The sequence below is a fragment of the Loxodonta africana genome, chromosome 15 (assembly GCF_030014295.1).
Source record: "Loxodonta africana isolate mLoxAfr1 chromosome 15, mLoxAfr1.hap2, whole genome shotgun sequence".
Taxonomy (NCBI): Eukaryota; Metazoa; Chordata; class Mammalia; order Proboscidea; family Elephantidae; genus Loxodonta; species Loxodonta africana.
Window position 1 is genome coordinate 23,969,437 of NC_087356.1, and position 24,933 is coordinate 23,994,369.

At 37.2% G+C, this 24,933-nt stretch overlaps 1 protein-coding gene across 4 annotated transcripts in view; it reads right to left on the reverse strand.

The window, feature by feature from the left end:
- Positions 1–1,701: 1,701 nt before the first annotated feature.
- GFPT1 (glutamine--fructose-6-phosphate transaminase 1) overlaps positions 1,702–24,933 on the reverse strand; it is a 57,505-nt gene continuing 34,273 nt past the window's right edge. For all 4 annotated transcript variants that reach the window (XM_064268675.1, XM_010593623.3, XM_064268676.1 and 1 more), the window contains 10 exons: positions 24,323–24,486; positions 23,289–23,384; positions 21,174–21,271; positions 17,692–17,812; positions 17,135–17,292; positions 9,008–9,122; positions 8,476–8,603; positions 7,740–7,907; positions 6,605–6,766; positions 1,702–5,940 (listed from right to left, as the gene is read on the reverse strand). In XM_064268675.1, the coding sequence (XP_064124745.1) occupies positions 5,896–5,940; positions 6,605–6,766; positions 7,740–7,907; positions 8,476–8,603; positions 9,008–9,122; positions 17,135–17,292; positions 17,692–17,812; positions 21,174–21,271; positions 23,289–23,384; positions 24,323–24,486 (1,255 nt within the window). In that variant the 3' untranslated portion in view covers positions 1,702–5,895. The remainder of the gene's footprint in view (positions 5,941–6,604; positions 6,767–7,739; positions 7,908–8,475; positions 8,604–9,007; positions 9,123–17,134; positions 17,293–17,691; positions 17,813–21,173; positions 21,272–23,288; positions 23,385–24,322; positions 24,487–24,933) is intronic.

The window sequence follows — 24,933 nt, forward strand, 5'->3', positions numbered from 1 at the left end:
CCAGGGACTGATCCCTCCTGACAACCTGTCCAAAGTATGTAAGACGCAGTCTCGCCATCCTTGCCTGTAAGGAGCATTCTGGTCACACTTCTTCCAAGACAGATTTATTCGTTCTTTTGGCAGTCCATAGTATATTCAATATTCTTCAAGCTATGGTTAGGTTCTTTAATTTAAAAATAATATTAAAAATTACCCCTATCTTCTCATCTGGTGATTGTCAACATTTTCAAAGCTGCCCTTACTTAGTTTCACCATATTAAACCCAAAGGAGTTGAGAGTCATTAGCTCATGAATCAATCTGTTGGAAAGGTCAACTTGTGAAGACCAATGTGTCTGCAAGTCAACTAGCTGTTCTCTGTCCTAGGGAACCCCAGTATCTCAGTTATCTACTGCTGCTATAACAGAAATACCGTAAGTGGATAGCTTTAACAAATTTATTTTTTCACAGTTTTTGAGCCTGTAAGTCCGAATTCAGGATACCAGCTGTAGGGGAAGGCTTTCTCTCTAGGCTGGCTCTGTAGAAAGGTCTTTGTCTCTTTTGAGCCTCTGCTGCTGGGTGATTTTCATGCAGTTCCGCATCCCTCCCCCATTTCTGTTTACTAGCTTGCTCTTAAACAACAAAAGAGATTGACTCAAAATTTCGCCCTACACTAATTCTGACTCATTAACATAACAAAGACAATCCATTCCCAAATGGGATTATAACCACAGGCATAGAGGTTAAGATTTACAAGACATATTTTTGGGGGACACAATTCAATCCATAACACCCAGTGACTCTCTCCTTCATTTTTGTGTCCTCTGACACAGGAAGAGCCAAAAGTGTACAAATTTGTATAAATCCACTACAGAGACAAAAACTCAAAGCACCTAATTTACTAACGGTGTGTCAATAAAGTCAATTCTGTATTCAGAGGACAGCATACTTTCCTATTTCATTTAAAGCTCCAAAAAGACTGTGTATGAAAAAGTTCCAAAACTAATTTTTTCTTTCAAAAAAAAAATGTTTTAAACTTTAGTAACAACACATTGATCCAAGTTAATAACCAAGAACATAAGATAGAAAATCCTACAAAGACTTCCATAGTTGCTAGGTCTCTACATAGGAATGGTGAAAGTAAATAATAAAGTCAATATTAGGTTTTTATTTTATTCAAAGGAATCACATAAAATTAAAAAAGCAAGGGATAAAGTTCAAAGCAAATATGCTTGAAATTTCAAAACAACTCTACATACAAAGTACAATAGAGAAAAAAACAAAAGCCCCCCCTAAATCAAACTGGCTGGGCACATTCAAGTCTAACACAGAGATACTAGAATTTAATGTAGTTATTTCTTTTGCCTAGAAACTAAGCCCTTTTTTCTCAGATAGTTTCCATTCCATTAAGTACATTATTTCAAGATGATGGATCCAGTTTTCTAATGAGCCCATCTCACACTCAACTTGCCACAGTAAAACATCAATGACTGACGACTGACTTTTCCTAATGAGGACAACGGTGTCACCTAAAGGGGGATGTTCACAGAAGCAAACTGTAGTGATCCTGATACATCTAGGCCTTGGCGGCCTGGATGTTGTATGACAATCTAAATTAGTGAACATCAACCTTTGAGTCTCATACATTAAGAATGTCTTTAGTTAAGTACCAAGGAGTTATACCTGGCTCCCAATACTGTTTCCATCATCTCCCCTTTATGTTAAAAAAAAAAAAAAATAGCTACAATTCTCAATGAGTATTTACTTATATGCTTTGAGAATTCCAGCAATTTTCCTTCCAAGACCTCAGTATATTTATCTCCATTTCAAAACTTACAAGTTGAGTGAGTGGCAGAAATTAACTCCTAAAGATCCCAGGTACACAGGAACCACTAAATTTTTATATATATGTATCTGTGAGTTTTGTGATGTGCCGTTATTTGGTGGCTTAGGTTTTTGGATTGTTGCAGACTTCTAAATCATTCAGTATGCTGCAAAAAATTGAAAGCATATAAAAATATGCTAATTGCTTTCATCCTAACGAACACAAACACTTTTTAATTTTATACACACATAGAGGAGACTGATATATAAATGGGGAGGAATTGGCTACAATTCTATTCAAAGAGCATTTCTCAAATTCTACAAGCTTGATTTTTTACTCTCTATTTTCAACTACACACCTATATTTCATACTCAAAATCTCCTGAAGTATAAAAAGGCAAGTGTGGCTGCACAATAGCATTTTTATGAGAAAATACATAAATGAACCTCGGAATCTGAGTCAATGAGTCATGCTAATATAAAGTCCACAAATGTCCCTTTCCAACCTTGGAAATAATTCTGTATACACACTAACCAAAAAGGGAATTATATCTATATAAACACACACATCTATACTTCCTGGGCAGGGGTCAGCTATACCTGGTAACTTTCCTGTGCATTATTACAAGATTAGTTTATTCCTCCAGATGCCTAATAAGCTAATAAGGCTCCTACATCATCTAAAGAACGAGAGAAAACTATTCACCTTCAGATTCATCAGGAAAAACTGAATGCTTACTTCTTTCCTTTACCCAAAAAGTTAAAATTTTTCCCAAATCTCACTCCAATGAAAAGTGGCCTCTTAACTTTTAGAGAAATTATTTCTTGGCCATTAGTAAGCACTCAGTAAATACGAACAGCTGATTTGAGAGAAAACTGTTCGTTAGGAGTAAAGCTGAATTTTATGCCAAAAATGGGGCCTGTGGAAAAAATGACCAGTGCTGGTGTGGCAGCCCTGGGCCTTGCTGCAGAGCAACCAGGAGAGCGGAGACCAGCCTCTGGGGTCCACTCTCCTGGAGAGGCAAACAGCCCATCTATTCATTCACACCAACCCTGGCTTAACTGTCTCCTGCAAAATACTGCAAGTGCCATAAGCACTAGGGATAGAGATTCCAGCTTGCTGTTTCTGAAAAGAATCTTTGTTCCATAATTAATATACTGCCAGATGCAGAGAGACTTTAGATTTGAGATGCATGCTGTCTCGCTATTCATCTACCTGGAGTATCCCCCTTTTGCTACAAACATTATTGCAAAAATTTAAACAGACGTGAAAGAGTATCTATGGAGTGTGATACCAAAAAGACTACAGCATTTGTTTTATCTGAGTCTTTCTCAAACTCCTGGGAGGTTGGGCTGGAGACATGCAGCTTTTGACAATATTTATACAATCGTTCTTTTTTTAAGCAGAATTAAAGAATAAACTTTTGGCATCAGAAATGTTTACTAACTACTGAACCAAACATGGGCTACATTCTTAACACAATACAATCTTTAACACAGCTGCAAGAGCATATACACCTCAAATGTTGGCAAACTACGCCAAAATGCAACTCTCAGCAAGTTTTTGGTAATTTATTCACAGTTCAGGCTTAAGAGTCACTGCACTTACAAGACATGAGGAAGAAATAACCAACTGGCTCAGTAAATAAACTAAACACTCAAAGAACAGAAAACTGAAACAAAGCAAGGACGATTCTAAAATTTCCAGTTCATAAGAAGTTATTATTTAAACAAATACCAAAAGTTTTATTTAAGCAAAAACACATTCAACCAGAGAACATTTAAAAAGCTAACAGGGTCATTTATATATTCATTCTGAAAATGATATACATAAGAAAGGTAATTCAAAAATTTCCTAAGATGTTCTCAATAGCCATTATTTATGGTATATTCCATAAAATCTTTGATATCAAGCTACTACAGACAAATTAATATGTCATAACTTTATAGTCCCGCTAGTTAAGTGTGATTTTTATTTTAACCCTGGATACTATTGGTATTTGAAGCTAGTGTTATCAGTCTTGCTGGTTGCCACTGTCATAGATGTAAAGATATGATTAAGTTAAGCTAGGGAGATATGGTGGAAAAAAATGATTTGTGCTAAAACGTCTAGAGATTCTAACAGAACCAAGTGAAGTACCCTGAAATCTGTTTCCATGGGTAAAACACTGTGTCTGGTATTCTTGTACACAAAATCTACAAAATACACTGACATCAGAAGACTAAAAGATCTTTCTTTACCATTCCCTTCAATTTCTTTGGCCTTCACAAATTCAGTGTGAGTTATTAATTTTTTAATAAATACTTTTAAATGACGTGTGCTTCTTAGAAAATCACTTAAGTTGCAGCAGACAATAGTTATAATTAACATTAGTCTTTTACTGCTATTAAAAAAAAAAAAAAGACCCTCTAAAAAGTCCTCTTGGATGCACTTCTGCCAGTCAGATCCTCACTGTCTTGAGCCTGGACCATGGCAACAGCCTCCTCCATCCACACCCCACAAATCTAAGCTCCACTTCCAATAGTGCCATACCCACTGCTCCAAGATAAACTGCAGACTCTCTGGGATCTAGGCCCTACCTTTCTCCTCAAGCCTTTCCAAATATAATTGCAGACGAAAACCATAAGGTTAAAGAGACAGATTTGATTACAAAAAAATTAGAAATAATCTGCAAAAACCCACCATTAACAAAAGGTAAATGACAAAATAGAAAAAAAAAATGTATCTGCAATGTATACGACAAAGGATTAATATGTCAAACACGTAAAGAACTTCTAGTAATCGTTAAGGAAGATGACTGCCCCAATAGCAAAATGGGCAAAGGAACATTCAGAAAAAATTCACTGTAGAAGAAAATAAAAGACTTGAAAGAAAGGGAAGGAGGGAAAGAGGTAAGGACAGAGGAAGGGAAGGGGCAGGATGCAGAAAATACAAAGAGAAAAATATTTAGGAAATACTACTAAATTTGATGCACTCTTTCACCAATATCAACATAAAGCATCTAGTTTTTCTGAGCCTATATTACCATACATTTTTAGAGTCAAATGACTGTTTCAAAGACTTGCAGCTCTTCCAAGCTGACACTAAGGTACTAGTTTTATGCAACAAAACAGTGAAGGGAAGGAAAAAGTCACTGCAAGAAATTCTTCCTTGGGACAAAGTTGAAGAGGTATGACATCAATATTATCACTATTGATTTAATGTACACCTTCATAGCAGCTCTCTGTTAGGATTTGAAAGAACAAGTCATTCAGCAGTTACTTAAAAAATAAAAGACTGCAGGTACAAGAAAATAAAAATAACCACTTTTGGGAGATGAAAAAACAAGGAGTAGGATGCCCAACACGGACACATCCCGTCTTCAAATTCAAAATCATATTGTCGGATGTCCTAAGTGGCTCGCATTTAAAGTTTGTGCTATAAATTTGTGCAAATACATTTTGTTAAGGTTTGGGGAAAACCAAGGCATTACTGTAATATTTTGCTTCCTAAATTGTCTCAACCTACAGATTCTTACAGGCAACAAGTTTGAGAAATTAAGGTCAACCTAACCTAGATATAAAGTCCCATCAAGAAAAAGTTTCAGTTTTTCAGCTTTATAGGTTGATTTCAAAACCAAGCAGAAACAAGTTTCAAAATCAGTCACAACATCTCTTTATGTATAACTGAAAAAAGCCTTAATTAGATATCCAAGTATTAGGATACATTGCTGCTGGCTTTAGATTTTTCAATTTTACCCATTACTCTTTCAATAGTCCAAATACCATGGTAAACAAATGCCAACGATTTTAAAAACATACGATCCTCTCAGATTGAAGTGGAGGTTCCAGGAATTCAACACCCAATGTTCTTTAAAGAAAATGACAGTTAAAATCTCTTTCTGACATAGATTCCATTATTCAAACTCCCCCACAAATTATTGTAAAAATAGAAGAGGTAATTTTCACAAAAACCACTAACTGAGTGGAATAATTATAACCGATATATAAATAAAGATTTACTAAAAAAGGCTTAAAAGGGTGATATTTCAAATCAAGGTTTTAAATACAAAAGGTGTCTTGTGTTGCTCAATTGCCCAGAGTTTAGGTGCTCTTTATTCCACAGTCACAGATTTGGCAAGATTCCGTGGGAAATCAACCTGTAAAAAAAAAAACAAGATCTGAGAGATTATATAGGTTGGGGAGGGGGGTTTCCTAAAGCAAAATATTTTTGTTAAAAAGGAATAATATGCTCATTAACCATCTTCATTATAAACCACAAGAAATTAGATCAGAAAATATAATGGTAAAGTATCTTGAGAAAAGCTGAATTCAGTTAGGAATAAGAATTCTAAAGGAGTCAATTCAGCATGGGAAAAGCTACCACAGTCCTCTGTAGAGGTGGGGGCCTCTTGGGGAACACTGGAAATGGGTAAGTGAAGAATGTTGTCACAATGACAGATGAGAACAGGAATAAAAAAAGTCCAGCAATGTGCAGGACAGTCCCAAACAACAAAGCATTGTCCTGCCTCAAAATGCCAATAGCTTCCCTGTTAAGAAATACGTTTTTTTGGGTTATAACAAGAAAATAGGCAAAGACTCCCCAAAGAAAGTCACAATCTTGGAGATGGCCTCCAAGGTTCCTCCAAGTTCTATGGGCAAGAAATGTTATGATGTAACCTAAAAATCAGGCCATGCAAATATATCAGGTGACAGATATTTATCTGATGGATCCCTCACATGCTATTGTTAAAACCTGGGAAAGAAAACTTGTATCCAGTGTGAAGAGCCATCAGAAGATTCTGGCAATGGTGGACCACTTACATCGTAGCCTCTCAGCACAGCAAGGTGGAAGGCCAGCAACTGTAAGGGGATCACGCTGAGAATGCCCTGCAAGCAGTCCACTGAGTGGGGCACCTTGATTGTTCGTTTTGTGTTCTTAATGGTCTCAGTATCTTCCTTATCACAAATCACCACGGGGCGCCCCTGAGAAAGAAAATCCAAACACACACACGCACACATCAGTGGCAACCAAAGGCAGGGCTGTAGCAAATTTTGCCCTGCACAACCCACATGTGGCCTCACCGACACGGACTTATTTAAACTCGCAGTCCTGTGAAGTCAGTCGGATGATCTCAGAGTTAGGAAATGAAGGCTTAGTGGGGTTCAGAAATTTGTTTAAACTCACAGAACTAAGAAATACCAGGCTCAGTACTTGAATCCAGGCCTGTCCGTCTGCCTTCAAAACTCACGTCTGTAATCACTAGCTTGTGCCTTCCTAATAAAGTCTTGTCCCCAGGGAGTAATATCTTTGGGAATTTATATATAAAGCCAACTGATCTGAAGAAATCTCAGTTAAGCAAAGTATCTGTAATATTAATATAAAGTCTAAATATTAAGTTTCTCCTGAAATATGCATTTAAATTATCAGGAGGGACTAGTCCCTGGAGAAGGACACCAGGCTTAGTAGAGGCCCCAGCAAAAAAAAAAAAAAAGAGGAAGACCTGCAACGAGATGGACTGACACAGTGGCTACAACAATGGGCTCAAAAACAGCAATGACTTTGAGGATGGCACAGTACCAAGCAATATTTCATTCTGTAGTACACAGGTTCACTATGAGTTAGAACAGACTCATCATCAGCCATCTAATAACAATAACAACTTAAAGGCAGCAGCAATCGAGAAAGGACAGGACCTGTAGACCAAGGCCTAAGTTTTGGTCTTGGTTCTGCCTATTATGAGAATTATGAGCTGGGGCACGTCAAAACTGAGTCTTCCCGTAGATTGCTCACATGTAAACCTCAAAGGTTGTATTCGTAAGCAAATGACCTGAGTGTGAACATGTTTTGTAGCCACTTAATGGCGCTGGTCTATCACTTCAAATTTCATAAAATTCCAATAAGCTTTAGGAACCCGCCCCGTAGGTCCCCATGGTGTCCTCAAGCAACCTGGCTCACCTGCCGCGCAACCACCTGCTGAAGAGCATTCTGACACTTGGTATAAGTGTTGTCTCTCATGATGATCATGATGACAGGCATCAGCTTATCCACCAAGGCCAGAGGGCCGTGTTTCAGCTCACCAGCGAGGATGCCTTCTGAATGCATGTAGGTGATTTCTTTGATTTTCTAACAGGAAAGAGTCAGGTTAGTCTTCAGTCTGTTTTTCAAAAACCCATCCTTAAGTACATTTTATACAAAGTTTCTGACGTCTTCAGTCACTGTCTATTTATCCAAAGTATTAAAGGACCACTAAATATTGCTAACAGGTTAAGGGGTCATTATTTCTATAATAAGTTAAATAATTAGAAGTTTTAAAACACCACAAGAACTTTCTGAAGATTTTAGATTATCGTGAACTTACTCATATTTCTTTTTAACTGTTCTCCTACTTACCTCATGCTTGACTTCAATTCAATTTCACATCTTAGAGAGCTTAAACTATCTTTATTCCACATTTGGGCAACAAATTAACCTAAGTTACTTACAAGTTATCATGCTAAAAAATACTCTCCTTGTTTTCACTTTGGAATGGAGTACTCTTTTACAGCACTACCTCAAGGTAAACAAACCAGAGGCATGCACATAAAGGCACTTTTAAAAGTTTTGCTCATCTCCTTCATTCAGTCTAAAAGTATTACTGTGTTTCAGGCCCGTAAGTCAACAGATTGCATTAATTGTAAGCGAGAAAACTTACTAGTGCCCCTTCAAGACAAGTAGCATAATGATAGCCACGTCCCATTATCAGGACTGACTTCTGATGATAAAGCTCTGTTGCAAGTTTCTGAATTTCGTCATCCATGCTCAGCACTTCCTTAATCAAATCTGTTAAGAAGTAATATTAGCAAAAGCTATGAAAAAAAGGACAATAAACTGAACAGACCTAATAATAATAATATACTGACTGCTGTTGTTGTTGCTTCGTACGCCGTCAAGTAGATTCCAACTCACAGTGACCCTACAGGACAGAGCAGAGCTGCCCCATAGGGTTTCCAAGGAGTGGCTGGTGGATTCAAACTGCCGACCTTTTGGTTAGCAGCCTGAGCTCTTAACCACTGCGCCATCAACAAAATTTCTATTTTTCCATGATATAAGTATGGGATTTTTTTAAGCACGGGAACAAACGTAGGAAGCTCTTACTGATTAAATAGCTTCAAAGGACAGGCAGGTAATTTCATCCGTTACCCGCTCCCTTACACCACAAGAGTAACGTGGGACCATCTTCGTACCAGGCAGCCGTTTCAACCCGAGCATGATCTCTTTGCGTCTTTCTTGCATGGAGATCCTGTCATCACACATCATGAGGGCGAACATCACAAGGGACACGAACTGGCTAGTGTAAGCCTAAGCACCACAAAAAAAGCAGGAGAATGAGTGGAAGCTGCATTTTAAGAACTTGGAATGTTTAATTTGAAGAAAGATGAAAATGAAAAAAACTCCCACTGGTTTTATAGTATACATGACTCATCTTTTAAAAGCAGCATTAGTAACATGAATGGAACCAATCCACCAACAGTCTCCATTTCTGAATCTTGAACAATCGTCTTAATCTTTATTTTACCATTTATAACATAAAAACACCTTATGATACACTGGATGCTTACGAAATGTCTAACACCTCCTGAGAAAGGAAGATAAGCCAAAGGAAGAAGAGTAGAGAGTATATCTGAACGTGCCTAAGCAAATTAAGTTTCCCACATACGTCAAAAACCAAGGAGCTGAAGGACTCCCTTGGGAGTACTTAAACTAGTTTTGTTGGATTCTTTTAAAATGGTTCTTTGGTGTTTTTCACCTTTGCCCTATTGCCCATTTCTCACTCCTTTGTTTTTTAAAAAAAACTTTGTTTTAAATATAAAAGTTTACCTTAGAAAAGTAAACAGAAATAAGAATAATCCCCAATTAATTAGCAATATTAAGTGCTCAACTGCTAACTGAAAAGTCAGTGGTTCAAACCCACCAGTCGCTGGGTGGGGGTGGGAGGGCTGGCAATCTGCTCCCGTGAAGATGACAGCCTAGGAAACCCTACAGGGCTATTCTACTCTGTCACATGGGTCGCTATGAGTCGGAAATCAACTTGAAGGCACACAACAACAATAGGATTAATTATATTAACATGCTATCAAGAACATTTGTGAATACTCTCTTCTAGTCTTTATTATGCTTTTCTTTTTTCTGTCTTTATATCGTTAAGAAAATTATTAGCAGGTTCCATTTTATAACTTGCTTTTACCCCTAATTAACATTGTAAGTATTTTCCCAAGACAGAGTTCTTTCTCTCTTGCTTACTGGTTTGTCATAACCTTGTGCAATTTTCTTTATCTCTTTAGGCCTTAGATGCTCATCTGTTAAAGGCACATGATATGGACAAGATCGTCTTGAGAATTAAATGAGACAAATGTAAAGCACTCACACTCCCACTCCTAGGAATATATCCTAGAGAATTAAGAGCCGTCACATGAATAGATATATGCACACCCATGTTCACTGCAGCATTATTCACAATAGCAAAAAGAGGGAAACAACCTAAGTGCCCATCGACAGATGAATGGATAAACAAACTGTGGTACATACACACAATGAAGTATTATGCAACAATAAAGAACAAGGATGAATCTGTGAAGCGTCTCGTAACGTGGATGAATCTGGAGGGCATTATGCTAAATGAAATAAATCAATCACAAAAGGACAAATACTGGAGGCCACTACTGTAAAAACTCATTAGAAAAGGTTTATACACAGAAAGAAACAATCCTCGATGGTTACTAGGGAGAGAAGTACAGCCAGAATGCTCCTTTGAAGCAAGGATGGCGAGGCTATGTCTCACATACTTTGGACATGTTATCAGGAGGGATCAGTCTCTTGAGGACATCATGCTTGGTAAAGTAGAGGGTCATCAAAAATGGGGAAGACCCTCAACAAGATGGACTAACAAAGGGGCTGCAACAAAGGGTTCAAGCGTAACAACAATAACGAGAATGGCACAGGACCAGGCAGTGTTTCGCTCTATTGTACACAGGGTAGCTATGAGTTGGAACTGACTTGAAGGCCCCTAACAAACAACGGGGGAGGGGGCAGGGGGAGAGTAGGGGGTTAGCGGGAAAAACACAAACTAGACAACAGATAAGTGGTAACTCTGGTGAAGGCTAAGACAGTACACAATACTGGGGAAGTCAGCACAACTTGACCAGGGCAATATCATGGAAGCTTCAGAGGCACATCCAAACTCCCTGAGGGACTCAATTACTGGGCTGAGGGTTGGAGACCATGGTCTCCAGGAACATCTAGCTCAAATGGCATAACACAGTTTATAAAGAAAATGTTCTACATCCTACTTTGGTGAGTACCATCTGGGGTCTTAAAAGCCTGTCAGCAGCCATCTAAGATACTCCACTGGTCCCACAGTCTGAAGCAAGGGAGAATGAAGACACAAGGGAAAGATTAGTCCAAAAGACTAATGGACCACAACTACCACAGCCTCTACCAGACTAAGTCCAGTACAACTAGATGGTGCCGGGCTACCACCACCAACTGCTCTGGCAGGAATCACAACAGAGGGTCCCAGACAGAGCTGGAGAAAAAAGTAGAACAAAATTCTAACTCACAAAAAAAGACTAGACTTACTGGTCTGACAGAGTCTGGAGAAACTCTGAGAGTATGGTTCCTGGACACCCTTTTAATTCAATACTAAAGTAACTCCTGAGGTTCACCCTTCAGCCAAAGATTAGATAGACCTATAACACAAAACGAGACTAAATGGGCACACAACCTCAGGGTCAAGGACAAGAAGGCAGAAGGGGACAGAAAAGCTGGTAACGGGGAACTCAAGGTCAAGAAGAGGACAGCGTTGACATGTCATGGGGTTGACAACCAATGTCACAAAACAATATGCATATTAATTGTTTTAATGTGTATATTGTTTAACGAGGAACTAATTTGTTCTGTAAACCTTCATCTAAGGTACCAAAAAAAAAAAAGTAAGGCACTCAGCACAATGCCTGACATGCAGGTTCAATACAGAGTAACTTTTTACTGTTGAAAGCTTCAACCAAAAGCAGCTTACTTCCCTAGGCTATTAAATCATACTGCCAATTGTTTTTCTAAAAGAGTATTTCCATTCCCAATCTGTGCAATATTAAGAATTACTTTTTCAATAAATTTTTACCATTCTGACTGCTGGAAAATGGACCCTTGCTACTACTTTAATATGCATATTCAATAAAATTATTTTTTTTCATGTTTATTGGTCATTTATGTTTTCTCTTTTGAGAATTTAACTTCATTGTTCTTCACCTGTTTTTCAGCTTGAGTTTTTTTTTTTAACTTTGGTTTTAAGAAGGCCTTTACATTTCAAATACTTTCTCCCAGTTTAGATTTACCTTCTATATTAGTATTTATCTGCACAGAAGTCTTATTTTTTAATTTCTATGCAGTACCTTTGAACTTACACAATCCTTCTACATCCTAACATCAGTTATTCTTAAATTTCTTAGTTCTGTTATCACTATTACTTTTTAATCTGATTTTTTTTCACCTATTTGAAACTAATTTTAGTGCAAGGTGAGAACTTTTTATATGTTTTATACACACACACACACACACACACACACAGAGCCAATTCCCACCATTTTCTCCCCTCCCTTTCTCTGCTGGTCTATAACATCTGCTGTAGTCTAAGTTCTTTGATGCGCTTGAGTTCTGTTGCAGGACTAGGGAAATTATGTTCTACTCCATCTGTCTTTTCTTTACAAAACAAATCCCCCATCCTGAAATATGGCATGTCCATCAATTTGTGCTAGGAATTTAAAAGTCAACAATGATGTATAGTTTCCATCTTTTCAATATTTACAGAACATCTTATACATAGCTTGGTAAAGTTACTTTTAGGTATTTTTTATAGTTATTGGAAATAGAATTCACTACCCGCCCCCCCCATAGCCACATCTTTTCTACATAGATATTATTGGTTTATAGAGAAGACTTCTGCACATGTTTTGCATAAAGCACCTTACTTAATTCTTACTCATTCTAGGAAGTCTTCTGGTTGATATTCTTAAGCTTTACAGGTAGTCAATCATATCAACTGCAAACAAGGGGAATTTTGCTTCTTCTTTTTCTATTGTTGTAACTTATTTTTTCTTACTAAACTGGACAGAATTTCTAGGACAGAGATAGCAAATACGTTTCCTATAGTCAGTCCTAACCCACTGGTAGTCACAGCCACACATCATGTTAACAAAGATCCTAAGGCCACCTTTCCTGCCTCTGCATCACAGTCGCACAGATTAAACCCCAGTAAGGTTCCAGAAGAGCAGCTAGGGCCCCCAGAGACAAAGGTCCTGGGACTTTCTGTTTTACAGCTCATTCGCTTGTTTTTCTCTACTGTTTCCCTCCTCCTGCTTTATTGGGTTTTCTAACTTTTTGAGTTAAATAACTAACTCGCTTTATTTTTAAAGGCAAAACATTTAAAGCAATAAATTTGCCTCTATCACAGTGGTCACACACTCTAAATTTTTACCCATATTGTTCATTGTAATTATTTTTTTCCAAATAGCATTTTTAATGGCAGTTTTGCTATTTTTTAACCCAATGGTTATTTAGAGGAACATCTTTACACTTTGGGCATATGAGGCTTTTATTTACATTTTTATTATTAAATCACTAAGATTATTATAGTATCATCAGTTGCAGTGTTATACACAATTTAAATACATATATATTTTATTGTGTCTTCAGTGAAGGTTTACACAGCAGTTTAGGTTCCCATTCAACAATCTACACCAATTATTCCGTGACACTGGTTACATTCTTCACAATTCTCAATGTTTCTGTTCTAGTTGGTCCGTTTCCATTAATCTAATTCCCCTGCCCCTTATATTCTCATCTTTGTTTTAAAGTAATTGTTGACTGGTCTCATATAGATGATTTTTCAAAGTGGCATGTTATGTACAATTTTAACTTTAAGAAAATTATTTCATGTGTGTGTGAGAGAGAGAGAGAGTGTGTGTGTACGTGTGTCCTACTATACGGTGAATTTCTATTACTCTTCTCTGGATAAGGGATCACTTCATTTGTGAATATTTCCCTGTTATGATGTGGATAATGAGATTCCTATAAAATAAAATCACCCTGATAATGATTCTTATCTCCTCGATAGGTAAATGAGAGTCCTATTTCCTCTTGCTGGACTCTCTCACCCCCCACTACCAGCTGCTCATACAGTCCCCTACCAACTACCTGTCCCCATAGTCCTATTATGTTTCCACCTGTCTACCAGAATTTTTCCCACGGCAGTGAAGTGGATCTGGAGTCCCTGCCTCCAGCTTACTGAGCACAACTGCATTCTAAATGGCCGTCTCTCCCAGCCTACCTCTCCCTAGTTCAGTTTACCTTTTAATAAGCTGATTCATTGCAAAATATACTATCAGGGCAGAGACCCAACATCTTGGACTTCTGGGATACCTAAATTGTTTCCAACTCAAAGGTTATGAGTATTCTAGCTCCTCCAGCTTATAACTAAAAATATTATTCTACAGATTAGTGTTTCTTTGTTTGGACTTAAAACATCTCATAACTGGTTTTTAAGTACAAATGTTAAACAGAGTAAGTTTAATGTATGCATTTTTTCATTCCATTTTGATTACAACTTAATTTCCAATTTCATATTTTCATTTCATTGATACATACTAGAAAATCAATTATGAGAAAAATCAGCTACACCCCACATTTACAATCTACTGAGGTTTAAAAGAATTTACCATGAAAATGTTGACTCTGAACTTTTAAACTTAGTTTTCTCTTTTTATTCAGCCAAAAATAAAGTTACACTGGATTATTTTTTAAAAAATCAACAAAAGTCAGTACTGTGGTGAAATTTTAAACACCTGCAATAACATACAAAAATTTCTGAACCTGCATGTTTATATCCAGCAATTCCTACAGAAATATCAAGTTGTCTATGGTCTGACATTACGAGAAAGTGAGGGATATTCCTCTAACCCTGACAGTTTCTCAGGCCAAGTTGGGAATTTGTAACCAAGGTTACAGAATTCTTCCGTTAGCTCCACCACTGGGCTCAAGGATCAGGATTAATAATCAACTTCCTTCACCCATTAACTTATAAACTACACTTACCATTCAGAAATAGTCTGTGACCAAATGTCCCAAAAGTTTTAAATAACCCCAAGCCCTGAATGTCTAAGGCAGCTGAAGAAAACAAAATTACTTTAAAATGCAAGAAAAATGGAAGTAGCCACACTTTAAAAAATTTTTTAAGAGAGTCATTTGCTTTTTAAGAAATTAAAAGTATGTGCTGTAAAAAGATGCCTATTTTCTTATATAGGAACCGTAAGAATATCTGAAATTGAGATGGTAAGCCACTAGTGAAAATCAACAGCATACAGCATTTTGCATAGTGATAACCTATACTCATTAAATATTTACTGCACAGTTACTACGAGCTAGAGAGTGTGTAACACGCTGGGTACACAAAGACATGGTACTGTCCTCAAGGCTATGCAGGGAGTTCAAATACTGTATCAGGAGCATGAAAAAGTGGTGTGAGAACACAAAAACGGAAACAATTTAACTTCAAGCTTGAAAGAATGTTTTGCAGAACAGGAGACTTGTGAGGTATGTTCCAAAATTATAAAGAATTATGCTTTTGGATAGCAAATTTTAAAAAAATGCAGCATACATTCCCGCATTTTCAAAATACACTTATTTGTCAATAATGCCAGGGGAAATGAAAATTCTTCCTTTATATATTGGTTTCTTCTCTTTCAAATAGTGCTAAACTCTAAATCGGAACTTATATTCAAAGCAGACAATGTATCATTACACCATATTATGAATAAGATGCTCTTCAGGAACGGAAACAAGTCGTGTGTGAGCGGTCAGGTGGGTGTGATTCATCATAGATAACACTCCAGTTTTATCTATCAGACTGCCTCAATAAAGCTATTTCAAAAAGTTAATGGCAGAATACAGGTAATAAGTGTATCAGTGTTAACGTAAAATTCTTTTAACTTTCTATACATTTGAAAATCATCGTGATAAAATGTTGGGAAAAATTAGAGTTCTCATAAGCAAAAGAATTGGAAATTGGCAGCTCACGGTTCAAGAAGGGCTTTATAAAAAGGTGAGGAAATAGCATGCATTCAGTGGTATGATCCCATATACCACATACACTATGTTGAAGCTCTTGTTTCATGACAAGTTATGAATAAAAGGGGCCCTGGGATTCCAATCCCCCAGTGAAAGCTGTCTGCCTGCACACTGTTCCAAAAATCTGAAAGCTGCTGCTGAGGGCAGCCGGTTATTTACTCAGCCACAGGATGGAAAACCAAGGACAAACATCTTTCATGTTTTAACTACCACGTTCAGGAAATTCAGGTCTTAGCTCTCTGTAAATTACAGTGTTAGCAATATCAAATAGCCAAGAATCAAAACCTCACTCAGACTTTTCACATAAGAATCAATCACAAACTTTCCACACACAAAAACTCTCCATGAGACTTTTCTCAAAAAGAAAAAAAATTCAAATGTGGTTATACACACGTCAATAACATCTTTCACACGCCTTTAATTAAACTCAAATCCACTGACACTCAGACCTGTTGTCAGACAACTAGCAAGAAATATTTGACTTAAGCAGAAAAACAGAAAATGAGAAACTTAAAATTTGGAAATAGCATATTCTACAATTACACAAATTTCCTATTTTTACGACTAGTACTAAATCCATGTATATTCCAGCTGAGAGTGCAAAGTAGTCTTTTTTACAAAGAGCAAAGTAAGTCTTAAAAAAAAAAATGAAGATACTGTCAAACCTCCACAGATGTTGTATCTACAGAGAAACATATTATCATACAATACTTACTTTTACTTTTTTTTAAATCATCAAATTTTATACCAAAGGTGATAACACTCCTCCTTACAAACTTTCAAAGGTAGTGTATACCTTCTGACATAATTTTTAAAAACCATGAATATGTAAATAAAAATACATCAACATCATTATTAAACTAGATGTTTCTAATTTGTTACTTGCCTAATTCTCGACTATACATAATAAAAGAAGGGGACATTACACTCACCATGTATCCCACCACACCTGGCAGAAGGAGTGGAAGTGATGAATGGGGACAGCCAGCAGAAACCTTTTCTTTTAAATGCTAAGATCCAGGGGCTGGGGGACAAATCTTTTATCTATTACTGACTCTCAAGTCTTAAAACGATTAGTAATGAGTTCCGTAACTCAACAACCAATGAGGCAAATGAAGCCTAAGGCACAGATCTGTCTGTTTCATCAACGCTAGGATTTAATAATCACATGAGAAAAAAAGTCAAGAACTTACCTTTGTACTGGCCACACCGACCTCGGGACCAGCGTTAATGTGAACCCCACAATCTGTCTCCCTTGATATGGAGCTGCCAACTGTATTTGTGATCCCCACAGTTAAAGCTCCTCTCTCCTTACAGTACCTAAGAGCCATCAGGGTATCTGCCGTCTCGCCTGTGTAAAAATTAAGATAACCCACTCTAAGACACAGGGAACGGTTTCAACATATGCTGTCTCTTAGATGCAAAAAACAAAAACCAGAAACTGATTACATGTTCAACAGAATCATTTGTTTTAAATATAAAACATGCACGTAAAATAATTAATTAATAAAACTTTTAACAAAAGCTTTTTAACATCTCTTTTCCTTCTCTATCTTGGGAAATTCAGCTCTTTGAAAGTAAGGCGTTAACTTTACTAACTCATGAAGAATTATGTAATACTAAAACAAATCTGTATTTTTCAAGTCATCTGTAATACCAGTGTATCTTTAAATAACTGTTTTTACCATGATATGCCAGAATTAATAGAAAGAATGACTTTTCTTCTCTTTATGTCTTTAAATTAGCATACCAGACTGACTAATGAAAAAGCAAACATCATCTCGGAAAACTGGTGTATTTCGATCCAGGAAGTCACTGGCTAGTTCCACCATCACAGGCAACTCAGTCAGCTCCTCAAGAACTTGCCGTGTCTGTAGAGAAAAGATGGCTGAGTCACGTAACCTTATTTCAAACAGTCCTCTCTTTCACTGTCCTTTGGACTCCATGTATTGTTTGCACTTTTTCTGATTATAAAAATGATACATGTACATTTGTAAGAAGTACACACAGATTAAAGCATAAAAAATAATTAAAAGCCCACCACCACTTTTAACATTCTAGTACAAGTCTCTTTAGACAACTATCCAGGCATATATTCCCATAAGCAAATACACCCACACATGTGAAATGTCTAGAGAAGTTACGTGGGAAAAACACCGTGTGAGTCAGCTTCATGGCATCTCTAACTTTTCAATTCCTGATCTTTGAAATGGAAATCCATGAAACACCTAAATCATTGAGCGCTTGAAAATGAGATAACAAAGATGTATAAACACTCAGTGAAAAACACTTTAAGTAGACAATGTATTCACAAATAGTACTGTTCCTCCCCCCTACCCCCCAAATGTCAATATATTTTGGAACTCTCATTTAAGAAGGCTCACATTTTCAAACTCCATGGTATGGGGCTGGGGTGGGGGCAGTATGCATCTCTTTGAAGACACCTTAACGCTCCATTTTACTAAATTTCCACTCAAACTAAATTCCTTTTACTCTAAACATCAGAAAATTGAAATAATACAAAAACAAACTTTTAAGTGGCAAATAATATATATTTATACAGATGTCTGTATTTAGCACTGTTTTAGTAACTATGGAGATCACCTTGACCCATCTCTCATTCCTCCTTCACGGTAGTGAAGCCTGTAAATGTTCCCCTACTTCACAGCCCTTTAAGGTTTACGTGCCCATGAATTTATACAGAACTGCTTTGTTCTATTTTGCTTCCCAAAGAATATTAAAAAACTTTGGGTCAACACTTTTTAACGATGTTATAACATCATGTACAGAAAAACGTTCCTTTTTTTTTTTTATTATACTTTAGATGAAGTTTTACAGAACTAGCTTCTCATTAAACAGTACACATATTGTTTTAGGACATTGGTTAACAACCCCATGACATGTCAACACTCTTCCTTCTTGACCTTGGGTTCCCCATTACCAGCCTTCCTGTCCCCTTCTGCCTCCTAGTCCTTGCCCCTGGGCTGTGGTACCCATTCGGTCTCATTTTTGTTTTGCGGGCCCGTCTAATCTTTGGCTGAAGGGCAGACCTCAGGAACGACTTCATTACTGAGCTAAAAGGGTGTCCAGGGCCATACTTTCAGGGTTTCTCCAGTCTCTGTCAGGCCAGTAAGTCTGGTCTTTTTTTCTGAGTTAGAATTTTGTTCTACATTTTTCTCCAGCTCTGTCTGGGACGCTCTATTGTGATCCCTGTCAGAGCAGTCAATGGTGGTAGCTGGGCACCGTCTAGTTGTACTGGACTCAGTCTGGTGGAGGCTATGGTAGCTGTGGTCCATTAGTCCTTTGGACTAATCTTTTCCTTGTATCTTTAGTTTTCTTCATTCTCCCTTGCTCCTGAAGGGAAATGTTCCTATTTTTAACCTTTTACACTGACATATTATACTTACTAGTTATATGTAAATAACTTACTGACATTAAAACGCTCAATGCTTTCCCTCAAACAAATGTAAATCAAACTTTTCCCCCCAGTTGAGGGTATAAATGTTACACTGGAATTACAGTCTTCAAAATAAAAAAGGATACAAACCTGGCAAAACTTACTAGATATTTAAAATATACCCCCCAAAAAGTAATCTCAAGATATATCTGTGCTAATGGTTTGTTTTTTCAGCAAAAGCAACTCTTTACAAATATGCAGAATGACATATTTTCATTAGAGACTAATGTTATACATGCCTTTGCATGCTGCTGGGAAAACTCAGAGACAATTAACACCTTAGAAAGCGTGCTATACTTAGAATGGTTCGGGTGTTGTCGGCTGTCAATATTGGGGATACAGAGAGAATAGTCTAAAAAAGCAGTTCTGCAAATGTGTCATTCACATGTGATGCCATCAAAACACCAAAAACAAAACCCAGACTAGAATTAATGGAACGAATGGCACTACTGTGTATGATAAACCACGAGGGAATTTATTAACTGCAGTATTTGCAAAAAAAATATATGTCCTTACACCTTATAAAGTCTCAGAAATGGAGAATTCTAGCACAGCATACATATAATTCCCACCCAGAAATTCAGGCTTTGCATTAGATGAAGCATTTAATCAAAAAGCACCATCAACTACTTTTTGTTTCTGCACCAGGGGTTCATTCTGAACTAGACTGAAGCCACCACTGAATTAGCGAGTCCCTTCTGTAATTTACTCTAATGTCTTTAACTCATTCTTCTTTTTCATGCTCAGAACCATCACCTAGACCTCTTCCCTATAATACTGCACAGACTTTCTCTTCAAAACCTTTTTCACCAAGGTTAAAAAAAAGGCTTCAGGGAAGAATAAAGCTTTGTTGAGATGCAAGGGCTGGGTGACCAGCTAGTTTCACTCACTGGTTAAATGACTGCCTCCTGCAAGTGTTAAGAGAATAAATATTTATGCCCCCGCAAAAGAAAAATTACTATGTCATGAATTTTGGGAATCCATTCCGTGAGAAAAAGATGTGGCAGTCTCCTTCATAAAGATTACAGCCTTGGAAACTCTGTGGGGCATTTCTACTCTGTCCTACAGGGCTGCTATGAGTCGGAATCAACCTGATGGCTGTGGGTTATTTTTAGTTTATCCTAAGTAGTATAAACTCTGTGAGGGTCTTCTGTACCTATGAGAGTTGACATCACAACACATAAACTGTCTCTTCATAAGGAAATGACGTGTGGATCTGATTTATTGGACTAAAAGACCCTTGTGTTTCTATACTTCTGTACTGACAATCAATAAATGTCCTTGATTCAGAATTTCAGCTTCCAAACTAACAGTGGAAAGAGTCTGACAAACAGCAGGCTTCATCTCTTTGCAGATAGGCACCTACCAAGTAAACTCCTGTGGAGGTTCACGTAAGTCATTGCCATCTGTCTGGGGCAAGTGAACAATGGTACAGAAAACCCAATGACTACAGAAGCAGGAACTCTCCCTAGACCAAGGTCTAGGATCCTCCAAAAACTCTACCACACTTTACTTTTCATGAAGTCAGCTTCAGGTGTTCTATCTGATAATCTAAGGACCTTTCTAAAGCAGATCTTCCACACTGGTAAATAATCCCAAGCAGCCCTTAAAATTTCTCCCTCCACTCTCTTGATTTTTATTACCACAAAAATGAAAGAACAGGATATTTTAATAGAAAACACTTTTATATGGTATACACTAGAAGGACTATTTGTTTGCAGATATCTCCTAATACCCAACGTACCACTTAATTAAAATTTTAGGAAGCCACTTACTGCTACACCAGCATGATAACTTGTTCCACATGCAATAAGAATCAAACGCCGACACCTCTGGATCTCCTTAATGTGATCCTTCAAACCACCCAAATTCACTGAAATAAAATTTTGTGTATAAAATTAGAAAAGAATCATATGAAACAGGAATCACTTTTCACGAGCGCTCATTGCCAACCTGGGAAACACTACCACTAGTATAAAGAATGTACATTCTTCCTAAGACTAGTTCTTCACAATAGGAACTCTAAAGCACAGATGAGACATTTAGGGAGCAGAGAGTCAAAGTTAATGGGGGTGAAATAATTTGAATTGAGACAGAGAAAATGCTGACACAGCCTGAAAAATGTACGAACTGTACAAGCTGTTGAATGGTGTATGTTTTGCTGTGTATATATTTTCACCACACACACAAAAAAAGGAATAATCCTCTATAGTTTTGAGAAATAAACAAGTCACAAATAACTGTCCCCCATACCTGTAATTAACCTTACTCACCCCTCTACACGCCTCCACAATATTTATCGCATTCTACCTTGTTTAGTGTTTTTACATAGTTTGTTTCGTCATTTTACATGGCTGAGGTTGGGAGACAGTTGACTACAAAGGGGCACAAGGAAATTTTTGGAATGATGGAACTGTTCTACGTCTTAACTGTTACGGAAGTTAGGATTATGATTATGTTGTGGAGGTTTGACTTTGAACTATACACTAAGGATGTATTTTATTATACCTCAATAAATTATATATATACATAATAATATATTATTATATATATATAAATTGTACCTCAATAAACCTGCCTGGGAAAAAAACTATCTCAGTTATCTTCATTTCCTGTATGATGTCAAGAACAGTGCTCTGTACACAATACAGACTCACTCCCCTGTCCTTCTCTTTATGGTAAATGCCATCACCATTTACCCAGCTGCTCTAGTTAAACACCTAAGAGTCATTCTCGATTGCTCTATCACTCCTCCGTACCCACTCCACAAACGAGCCATTCAATTATTCCACTGACATTCACTGTGCACCCACACCCCAAGTGAATATATTGTTCAAGGCACTGAGTGGTTCCCACAGTTCTATACTCAGAAAGTCCCAAATCTGGCTGGAGAGAACGACCTGTGTAGGATTTGAGAATTTAACTTTAACCACAGTAATCTGGTCTTTGTCCTCAGTTCCTAAGAGATGATGCCTATAACCTTGGACTTTTGATAAGGACTCCAGACCTCACAGGTTAAGCATGTTCAGGATGGTGCTCTGCACAGGGCAGTTGTTCAATTCATAATTCAGCCTTCAACAAATCTCTCCTACTGAGCGTCTGATGCTCCTCAAAAAAAAAAAAAGATATAAAGCCTTCATTTATTCAGAGAAATAACTGTTTATCAATTAGCAGGATGTGATACAAAGGAGAAGACGCTTAATAGTGGACATATGACAACAGATTTAGGAACTAAGGATTTTTGCACACCAGTATTGTTTCTCAAAAATTAATTCCTAACTGAGAAGCTTAGTCCAAAGCTTGTTTCTTAAACTGTTCACTAAACTGGTCATGATGAAAGAGCTGCTCACCAAAAAAAAAAAAAAAAAAAAGCAATAAATAGTTTATAGATATATTAAACTCATCTCAACAAGGTGTGCAGACTACCATGACACAAGGTCTAGACAGAATTTCCAGAAACAAGAGTAGTACTGCACCCTCACCTCTGCCTTTAAAATGTAGGTGGGGACAGAGGTTATCCACAAGGCATCAGGCAAATACCTAAAGATCTCTGGGGAAGTTCACACCTTTACTCATTTATAAACTGAGAGAGCCTAGGCTGAACAGATATGTGTAAGCTTCCCAACTGGGGACAAAATCTCATTCTTGTTAGAATTCATAGTACCCAACATGGTCCCTGGTACACAGATGCCAAATAAATGGCTGCTGAACTGCAAAGACATTAATGCTTTTAACGATACACTGAAGGACTTTTAAAAAATGACTGGGCTCCACTGATGGTAGACAGCCATACTTGTTCCACAAGGCTATAAAAGATAAGAAACTTTCAGGTTCTCAATGGTAACCCCACAGGAGACTCTGTAATGATAAAATAATTCACATGTAATTACCAGTATAGTCATCAAAGTTGACTCTTCCTCTCATTGTGTTCACAACTGATTCTGGCTGCTCAAAAATTTCCTTCTGCATAAATGAACTGAAGTTGCCTAAAATAACATAAATTATATCATTAAAAGAAAAATGAACCAAAGAATAAGAAATTTGTACATAACTAAAACTCCACCTCTTTTAATTAATTTTAGTAATTTAATTAATCTTAGTAAATAAAGTGGGAAAAAGAGGATCATGTGACAAAGAATGGCATTTATACATGACCACTTAAAGGATTTGATAAATACATTTTACCCAACGTGAAGAGAAAATACGCAGTTACAGCAAAATGGGAGAGTAGGAAAAGCTTACGTTTTGTAGTCAATCTAGGCTCAAATCATGGTTCTATCCTTTACTAGCTAAGTGGTTGCGGGGAAACTACTTAATCTGTAAAACAAGAATAGCAGCTAGTTCACAGGACTGTAGTGTGGATTAAGATAGCAAAGAACTTGACATATAATAGGTATGCAATACATGTTAGCTTTTATTCCTACTACAACTTCATCAGAAAGGAGGAAAATAATAATCACAATAGTTAACAGCAACAAACACTGTGTAGGGCTCACTAAGTGTGTCAGACACTGCTCTAAGTGCTTTACATATATTAGCTCCTCATCCCCAAAACAGCCTTAATGAGGTAGGTCCTATTATCCCTGTTTTACACATGAGAAAACTGAAGCCCAGAAAGGTTAAGAGAGGAATAAGGAACAGAATGAAAATTATATTTGTATTTGTAAAGTATCTTAAAACTGTCAAGGACTACTTAATCAGTCTCTTTTTAAAAAATGTTAAAAACAGTAAACCATGAATTAGTTTGAAGGAGGCCTACTGATGTAAAACCATCAGATACGTTCTGTGAAGGCTCACAGCTCCTCCTGAGGTTATTCCTTCACCAAACACATGGAAGATTTCGCTCAGCACGTGTTATCAGATTCATACACTATGACGGGAGGTGGACACCAAGGACACCAAGCTACAAGACAAAAATGCTCACCCTTCATGATCTGCTGCAGTTCCATCTGGAGGGTTTGCACAGCTCGTCCAGGGTGATCCCCTGCAGTTCGTTTAATTCGATGGATAGAAAGACGGCCATCCACCACCGCTGCGACATCATCGTCTTCGAGAAAGATGACACGATTGGTGTGCTCTATGACAGCACTGTAGATTGTTTAAGAAAATATTGTAATCAATAGTCAAAGACAATTATTACGGATCAACCTTTAACTAAGACACAAGGACCAAAGCGAAATGCAAACTCTATAGCGAAATGCAAACTCTATCATCCTGTACTCTCTCTGAAGGTATAGATTCATTCATTCGTTCATCTCCCAAATATAATGTATTAAACATTGTAATCAACTGACAGCATCTTTTCAGAGTCTAATGCTACATTTATTTTCGATTAAATTTCACTTAATTTTTTAAAGAAGTTTTTCTGCCAAACTTGTTGGGACACAATCATGAAGTGTCTGTGCCACATGGAGAGAGAACACTGCAGGGAGCATACAGGACAGAAACATCAATACCTACCATATGTGGGGAAATAAGAGATGAAATGATTGTGCAGGCTCAGAAAAGGAAAAAGTCATGTTGTGGAATAAAGAC